This window comes from Arvicanthis niloticus, chromosome 8, assembly GCF_011762505.2.
Source record: "Arvicanthis niloticus isolate mArvNil1 chromosome 8, mArvNil1.pat.X, whole genome shotgun sequence".
In the NCBI taxonomy this organism is placed as follows: domain Eukaryota; kingdom Metazoa; phylum Chordata; class Mammalia; order Rodentia; family Muridae; genus Arvicanthis; species Arvicanthis niloticus.
In genome coordinates, this window is record NC_047665.1 from 39,215,027 (window position 1) to 39,224,583 (window position 9,557).

Here is a 9,557-nt window from a genome sequence, read left to right on the forward strand (position 1 = left end):
ATTAAATATTTTTCTACAGCGTCTTAAAGCTTTTAAGAAAGCAAAGAACCAAATCTTTCCCTTACTTATACTTATCTCAAGATATTTTTTTTAGTCTACTGTGAAAGATACTGTTTCCCTGTATGTTTGACTTTTTTTATATAGGAAGGCTACTATTTTGTGTCTTATTTTTTTAATCTTACTACTTTACTAAAAGTGTTTATCAGTTGTCGATGTCTCCTGGTAGATTTATAAGATTTGTTATGCATTAAAACCGTGTCATCTGTGGATAAATATACTTTGAATTCTTATTTTCCTTTTTGTAATCCCTTAATCTTTCTCAGCTCTCATAGTATTCTAGATGGAATATTAAGTACTTTATTGAATCATCATGGAGAGAGTGAACAGTCTTGTTACCAATTTTAGTAAGATTGGTTTGAGTTTCTCTCCACTTAGAATGATGTTGCCTGTGTGTTTGCTGCAAATCACTTTTAATATATTAACATATGTCCCTTGTCTTTATAGTCTCTCCAAGATTTTAATTAAAAAGGGAATGTAGGATTTTGTCAAAGGCTAATCAGATATTATGTGGTTTTTGCCTTTCAGTTTGTTTATGTAATAGGTTGCATTTAACAATTTAAAGCAATAAAGTGTTACACTAACCCATCTGTGTATCCCTTGAATGAAGCCAATATGATCACGGTGGATATTGTTTTTGGAGTGTTCATGAATTTAATCTGCAAACTTTATTAAGAATGTTTGTCTCCATGCTCATAAGAGGTATTGGTTTATAATTTCCTTTTTTGGATGTCTGTAACAGGCCCCCAGATCTTAGCACAACTGAGTTCATGATAGAAATACCATCTGGGTTGTAAAAGTCAGCATGTAGATAGCACCACTTGCCAAAACTAAAAAAAAAAAGGTCTACTTCATCAATGTCCATATGGTTCTGGGAAGGTCTCAAAATGTACTACCCAAGCCTTTTGGCATCTGTAGTTTTACTTCTGACTAACTGTTCTTTTTAACTGAAGTATGTCAACCTAAGATATGATTTTTCTGGTTAAAAGATTAACCTAAGAGGCTCAGTGCTACACGTGGATTCCAACTTTCTAGTGTAGTCACTGTCCAGCTAGTAAAAATTTTCTACTGGCTTAAAATCATATCTGAGCAGTCTTCTCCAGTGAAGACCCCCACAACATGTATTTGTGTAGATTCAACATCAGGATAATACAGGCTTCATCAAAAGAATTAGAAAATATTCCTTTAGTTTCTGTTTTGTAGAATACTTTGAGGTATTTGGTCTTTAATAATGTGAAAGAATTCTTCTCTGAATTCATGTGTTTCTAGGCTGCTTTTTTTTTTTTGTTAGCAGTATTTTAATGACTACTTCTATTCGACTAGGCTTTATAAATCTGTTTAAATTGTTTAATTGTTTATTTGATGTTAATTTGATTTGGGTAATTTGTAAATATCAAGAAATTCAATCACTTCTTAAATGTCGTAATTTTTTTTTTTTGAAATTCAGACATTTATAGTACATCCTTATGCTTCCTCAGATTTTGTTGGTCTATTTTAATGTCTGTTTTCAATTATAATTTTTAAAATTTGGATCTTTTCTTTTTTATCTATCGGTTAATTTATCTAAGAGTTTGCCAGTCTTGATGTTTTGAAAAATCAACTCTGTATATTTTGTTGTTGGTTCGGTTTTGTCTTCTAATCCATTTGCCTGGCTTTTGATGGTAACATAGACCATGGATATTGTCAAAACCATTAGCTCCAGCAGAACCACAGACCCAGACATAGCCTTCAGCAACATCCCTGGCCAGGAATTTACCAAGGCCTCAGGTAGCAGCATAGACCACCCAGATCATTTCTCAGTGTCTGAATCTCCCAGTGTGCATGGCAAAATTCTACAATATTTTTTAATTTTTAAAATTAAAGTTTATTTTCTACATTCCTGTGTGTGTCTGTGTGAGCAGGTATGTGGATGTCAGAGGTCAGCATGTGGAAGTCATTTTTCTTCTTCAGAAATAGGTTAGGCTGTCTGGGTTTCAGCAGGTAATTTTGCTCACTTAGTCATTTCTCAAGTTCCCTGTCTATTCTTAATGTTGAACAACTTCTCCATCCTTCAGATTAAATATATCTTTCTTCATTCCATGTTCTTGCATCACTTTCTTTTGAGTCAAATTACACAGACTGATTTAGAAGGTGTTGGTTTGTCTGCTTCTTTATGTTAGACACTTAGAAAAGGATTTCAACATAAAAACTATAAGAATAAGATGAGCAATGGATGTTACTATACACAAGTCATATTTACAGCAGAAAGACTAGGAGGTGAAAGGATGGTAAAGAGACCAGCTCCTCTTGTAGAGATCTCTACTTCCTTACCCAACACCCACATCATAGACATGGCAGCTTGTAGCTCTAGCTTCATGGGACCTAAAACTCTCTTCAGGTCTGTGTGGGCATCTGTACATATGTGATGTACATTCACACAGATAAATACATATAAGTAAAAAGATAAATATTAGAAAAACAAGCAATTTAATTGAGTATAGCACAAAATAATACACATCATTTACTTAAATATTCTGTGTATACAGTACAACCAAGCAAAATACAAATATTTATTTTCCTGTAAAGTAGAGCCATGCAGCACCCAAATGTCTAGTCAGATGTGATTGAGAAAGTTTATAAACTGTATATAAACATACTTTAACAATTTCATGTTCAATGATTACATCAAAAAATATTTTTCAAAAGGTATTCATCAGATTCTTTGAATCATATCATTATCTTATTATACAGATCAAATTTAAGAAATTAATTGGTGAATTCTTCATTTAAACATAAAAAAATTTTAAATATCCTTCAAGAGTGGCAAATAGAGAATGAGGTGACTATATTAGTGTAATTTGCTAAGGTCCTTATTTCAGTACAAGGCTGTGAGTCACCAGGAAGAGTGACTGAGAATAATCACATGCATAAACTGCTTTGTGGGATTTTGTCTTAGTCACAGTATTGAAGAATTGAGATTTCTTTGACACCTATTGGACATATAAATGAGAGAGACATTTTCTCAATTTCTCCCACTGAGCATTCCAACATTCAACCAGAAGCCCATCCCTGTGAATCAGCACTAGGGGGCTAAAAGTTGCATAACCAAGGGTTAGAAATTCTAGAGTATTTGGTGTCAAGTTATTGTCCCTTGAGGAGAGACTTAAAATTAGAGAAAAGGCACAATCTATCCAGTAGAAGAAAACAAAACAGAGCATCAGATGGAGGACACTTTGAGCAGCTCTCAGCTCAGGGGGAGTTCTGTAGAGATGCTTGGAGTTCTGAAGGTAGAGGACATGCTGGTGATGCTTGTGGAGAAGAAATACCATGTAGCCACTGGCCCCTCCCATGGCACCCTGAAACACTGCATCTCTCAGGACCATGAGAGGGAGAACAATCCATTTTATTTCCTGACTTTCTGGCATAAAATAGCAATAGTTGTCACTATTCTTAAGCTGTGATATATTCATAAGACCTGTACTTGTGATGGAATGGATTAGGTTCACACTTATTAAAGCATTGAGTATCCAAATGAATAGGAAGAATGGAAGGATGTGCCATGCAGACTTTGGTCTGAGCCTCCTCCACCCAGATGCTCTGGGACTGATGAAGATGGCCTGGACCACAGTGAGGAGACTGCTGGTGCAGATGGAGAGGCCACGGGCTACCCTTGCCAAGTAAACAATTATCTTACAACCTATGTCATCTAGGAAGTTTCTCAAACCAAATGCTACTATTGTATTTGGCAATCCCTTTGTAAGAAGGATTATGATGTTTGTAAAAGCCAAGTGGATGAGAATAAGGTGTATGGGTTTCTTCTCAGGGCTTCCCCACCAATTGAACATATAATTCACAGAAACAGACATGTTCCCCAGAATGCCAAGCACAGTCATGGAGGGGAAAATAATTTCCTCAATATTCTTCAAAACCATTTCTACTTCCTAGGTAGAAAAGCTTGTATATAGAATGCAAACACGTTTTGAAGAAAACCTCCTTAATGCTAGACACGTATAGGACCAGCAAATTTTGCATAATAATATTTTCTTGAATTTACAAACACTCATGGACACAGGTGATATTGCAGCTTAGGTCCCTGAAACTTCTCCGTTTTCCTGTGGTCTTTCGAATATTTTGTGTAGTCTTATAGGTGATATTGGAAATTTAGTATTCAAAGCTAAAATTTAAAGGAGATTATTTTTTAGCTTTAATGTAGCAAAACTGACTTCTTCATGTTTGTTTCCTTGTGTGTTCATGTGTTTGTGTGTGTTTGTTTGTCAACATACATGCATTATCCTTGTTACTTCTGTGCATTGTTGAATTGAATTTCAGCATATGCATATATGTTGAAATCTTTTTTAACATATTTTCTCATCCAATTTGCAAAGCCTGAGACTCATGCTGAATCTACCTTCCTCACCACACACAGACCACACTGACATTTTAGTCAAAACCTGCAACATCTCTACTCCTTTGTTCAGTATTCCTTTCTTATGTGCATCTTGAACAGTCAACAATTTCTAGAATGACATTTGAATTCAAAGTTTTATAACTTCAATTTCTGTATCTTAATATGTTAGGTTTTTAATATTGATCATTGTTTGATTTCACTCTGTATGAATGTTTACTAGATACTATTAAAAAGTCATCCTTAGTGTCAAGTTGTGTAACCTTTCTAGATAAGCCCCATAGTTAAATCTGAATCACCAGAAGGTATCCAGAAAAGCTGCTCATGTGAAAAATTTATGTAACCACCAGGTTATCCACATACTGTGTGGTTTCCTACTGATGAGGGGGATAGGGGAAGGGAATTAATGAAGTGTTATATGCTGCCATTTGATGAGTGTAGTTTATGAGTTATAAGGTCTCAATATGGCTGCATGCTACACAGTAGATTGGGGTATACAGTTGTGAGCAGGGACACTCCCATTTAAGAGGTCATGGTGGCATTTGTTTCTGTGGGGCCTTGTGAGCAGCAGTTATGTCAGCTTGTTTTACAGCCTGCTTCTCCTCCTGTTTTTCTTCCAACCTGTTTGTCAGACAGGCTATTTTGTTCTACATCAGTCTGAGCTGATTTTAGGACTTAGACTTCACCAGATGCCATTGTCATGTTGTGGAGTTCCATTCTTGTATCTTGGATATTTTTAGTAATCTTTGGATATCTTTTCTAGAATGAAAGGAATCTAAATGCTTCAGTGTCTCCATATGTTTTTGTATTCTGAGACATAGAATGCCTTTGTTCCCTAATTTCCTTCCTGCTGAGACTTTTAATAAGTTGTTCATTCCTACTAAAATAGATTATCAGAGGATAGAGAGGTGACTCATCTCCTACATTATTTGGGAATACTATAGAAAATTAATTTATAAAGCAAAATGGACTTGTATTTAGGTAGATGGATGTTCCCATGATAGCTTTAAGCGCTAAGATCCTGACATAGACTATATCCATTCATCCTGATTTTTTTTAAAAGCAAGCCAACAAACAATCAAACAAACCAATAAAATATTGTGGCTTTTTGCCAATTAGCACTTTGATAATGTTAAGATGAGCTGTTTCAGGTTGTACTAGTTTACAGCCTGGATCTTTAAAGCAGGAATTCTCAAGATGGCCTTGATAGCTGCTATACTTTGTGGTTTATACTTCTCCACATACACCAGGCCTAAAATAACTGAAGTTGAGATAAGTATTTATAATATTAGGTGATAGAATCAAGAGACTATAAGAATGAATCCAGATGAAAAACCTTCAAATGAGGAATGATAAAGCTGTTGTAAAAGAAAACATGGGCCCATACTTGAAAAGTGGAAATGTATCAGAAGTGAAAAGTACAAACTTTACAAACACCAGAGAAACTGTTGGAGTCACAATACTGGCAAACTAATATATATAATTTGTATTTTTTAATTTTATTATTTTGGAGACACAGTTTACCTCTGTAAACCACTGAAAACCAATTATTTTGCCTTTGTTTTTCTAGTGCTGATATTCATGGAATGTTTCATTCATTATGATCTCAAATATATGATAGGCATCTGAAAATCTTTACTACCTTACTGATTATTTTAAGAAGAAACAATAAAGCAACCTTAGTCAAAGATCCATCCAGCACTCTGTCCTGATTTGAACCTGAGGATGCACTGCAATGCCAAATCATATCTGTCCCATTTCTTTATCGCTAGGAATTTGTCTCCTTTGATCTTTCTGAACTCATGAACCAGCTTTGTCAGGGTCAGAAGGAGAGTGGAGAACCCAAGGCTCACAGAGCACCTCAACTACCTCCTGGCTTAAGTCAGAGAGAGAGTGTTCAGCTCCATGACACAGCTGAGGGGATCTAAGAACTTACTTCCATGTACTCACCTGGACCTCTGTGGTGCAGACAGACTCTGGAGCAGCTCTGGGAAGGTGACAATCGCCAAGTCATATTTGTACTGTCTGTATCTCTGGGGCTCTTGGCTGCCATCAAGTACCACAGACTTCAAGTTTCATGTTGTCACAGTTTCAGGGAGAAGGAAGGCCACTGCAGGACCTCTGTCCCTGAAGTACAGCTTCCCTCTCTATTGCTCAGAAGTTATTTCCAGCTTAATTATGGTTTAATTATTTTCAGAGGAAGGATGTGAGGTGAGAAAATGAACAACAATCATGTTTCTGTGTACTGAGCTTCCCACATCTCCAGAGGACCTCCTGTATACTCACTCAGGCCCTGTGCTTGCTGCTTCAGTCTCTGTGAGCTCATATGTACCTTGGTTAGTTGGTTCAGAGGGTCTTGTTTCACTGGTATCCTCTATCCCCTCTGGGTCTTACAATCTTTCTTGCTCCTCTTCTAAAAGATCCCCTCTTCTTTCTGGGTAGGGATTTGACTTCCCAGATAGACTCCCTATCTGCCTAATATCATGCCGTGTGTCTCTGCATTTGTTTCCATCTGCTGCTGTAGAAAACCTCTCTGATGACTCCTAAATAACACACTGACATATGACTATAGGAGAATATCGCTAGGAGTCAGTTACTGATACTTAAAACAAGAATCAGTAGTGTTTGCTTTTATACTACGTCAGTGTGCTAGTTAGTCTCTGGTTCTTTGTCACCCAAGCAGTGTTGTGTCCCTTGTTGTGGAGTGGGACAGTAAGACAATCTATACATTGTATTGACTATTCCCATAAGTTCTGTGTCATCATTGCCTTGGCATATTTTTCAGGCAAAAAAAGATTGTAGGCCAAACATTTTGTGGCTGGGGTGCTGTCCACATTTTTTTTTCTGAAGCCTGGAAGAGTATCTTCTTATACTAAAGAGTTTAGAATGTTGGGGTTAAGGCACCAGTTCAATGTCTCCATGTTCAATGAGTTGTGCATGTGTTGTCCTTGGCAACAGGGCCCTGATGTCACTTTCAGAAAACAACCCTTTATCTTAGCAAGAGCCTGTGTTCTTTGGGGATTTTTATGGGACACCTTTGGCAAACACCTTGACTGAATGCAGCCTAATCTGACCACAAGAAGACTCACCTACCTACAGGAGATGAGCAATCTAGACTCTATAATCCCCACTACTATGGATCATCATTAGGATCACCATCATAGATCACAGAAAATTAGTACTGCACTGGATTTCCACATTACAGCCCAAGTACTCCCCAATTTCATCCATCTCTTTCCACACTTTCTCCCTCCACCACATATCCCCTTCAGCCTGATTCTCTTGCTTTTGTGCCTGTTCGTCCACAAAATCTATTCTTCATGCTCCCAGTACATCCATAAAATCTAATTTTTAAAAAATATTTATTTATTTATTTTGTATACAGTGTTCTGCCTCAATGTATTTCTGCATGCCAGTAGAGGACACCAGATCTCATTATAGATGGTTATAAACAATCACGTATTTGCTGAGAATTGAACTTGAGACCTCTGTAAGAGCAGCCAGTGTTCTTAACCTCTGAGTAATTTCTTCAATACACCCCCAAAGTTTAATCTATTTGATCCACCCAGGGAGATCCCATGTCCTTCCCAGACAATTTCTCTTTTCCTAGGCTCTCTGGGTCTACAGGTTGTAGCATGGTTTTCATTTATTTTAAGGCTAATATGCACTTGTAAGTGAATGTGTACCAGATTTATTTTTCTGAGTCTGTTACCTCACCCAGCAGGATTTTTTAACATTATACCCAATTGCCTGGAAATTTCATGATGTCATTTTTATTAAAAGTGGAGTATTACTCCATTGTTTAAATGTACCACAGTTTCTTTTTTCTAATTTTATATTTTATTTACATTTCAGATGCCATTCCCTTTCCCCATTTCCCCTCCCTAGAAAGCCCCTATCCCATGCCCCCTTTTCCTTTTTGCTTTTATACATTTTTTAAATGTTAATCAAAGGCTTTATAAGTTTGGTAATGCTCAATAAGAAGTGTAACCCAACACCCAACCTAGATATATAAACTATCTTTGACTGGTGGAGACACGTGAAAATCTGCCTCCATGCCCCCCACCCTCTTTCTATCTCTTTCTCTCTCTCATCACCTAGCTTCACCCTTCCTGTTAAAATAAAACTTTTCTCTCAAAATACAATTAGGGCATAATTATTCCTAATTGTACCAGTGAGGTACAAGATAGTCCTAATGCCCAGTCCATCATTTTGATGACTAACCAGAACCTCTGTCGTCTCTCCTAACTAAAACACTTAGTTCTGAACCTGGCTTTTTCCTTGGCTTTAGGATGAATGTCAGCTAATGACCATCCACTCAAATCTTTTCTCTCAAGGTAAATAGCCAGAATTGGCTATGAGGCTATAAGTTTTCAACCCTGTCAGAAATCCAGAATGACTGAGTTAACTATAATTGTGGAAAGCACAAAGCATAGCTTCTAAAACTTAGCCAATTTATAGAGACCTCTGAACACCTGGACACTCCCTCTACTACATAACATTGGAGCATCTGTTCTGGCCCAGGATCATCTGACAGACCTTAGTGCTGCAGAATTATTAAGGGCTGATTACTCTGTCTAGGCAGATATAATCAGTCGACTATTCTGCAAGTGTGTCCTTTTCTGGACAGTAATTTGTCTGCAGATGGAAAGAGGCAATTCTTGTCTAGTGGCTGTCTCACCACAACTGGAGTAACTCCAAAGATGCTCAATTTCTTCTTAGAATTCAATATATGAAGCTGTCAGGAGCAGACAGGTCTCTAATCAAAATGAACATTAATACAGAAATGTTTGTCATGTCAATTCTGTGGATTTCTGATGTTTTGAAAACCAACTATCTGTGTAAGGTAATCTGGACGGTTGCCTGTTAACTCCACTCAGCTATTTCTAAATAAAACATAGAAAACACCCTAACAATAAACTCCAACCAATGAATTTGCTGTAGTCCCTTAACTCACAGGCTGACCATCTCAAATCAGTTTTAAAAAGTTAAAGAAGGACTGGGTCTAAGCCTTGTATTACTAACTGTGTTATACTGGTACAATGCCTATGAGGGTAACAATATTCATCTCTTATATCACTAAGAAGCTCATGCCAATGAAAACCTTAAAATTTCT

The 9,557-nt window shown here is 36.9% G+C and overlaps 1 protein-coding gene across 1 annotated transcript; it reads right to left on the bottom strand.

The window, feature by feature from the left end:
- Window positions 1-3,026: 3,026 nt before the first annotated feature.
- On the bottom strand, window positions 3,027-3,968 carry LOC117713949 (vomeronasal type-1 receptor 4-like). The gene has a single exon (XM_034510501.2). The coding sequence runs from the start codon at window positions 3,966-3,968 to the stop codon at window positions 3,027-3,029; it is 942 nt and encodes a 313-aa protein (XP_034366392.1).
- Window positions 3,969-9,557: the final 5,589 nt, after the last annotated feature.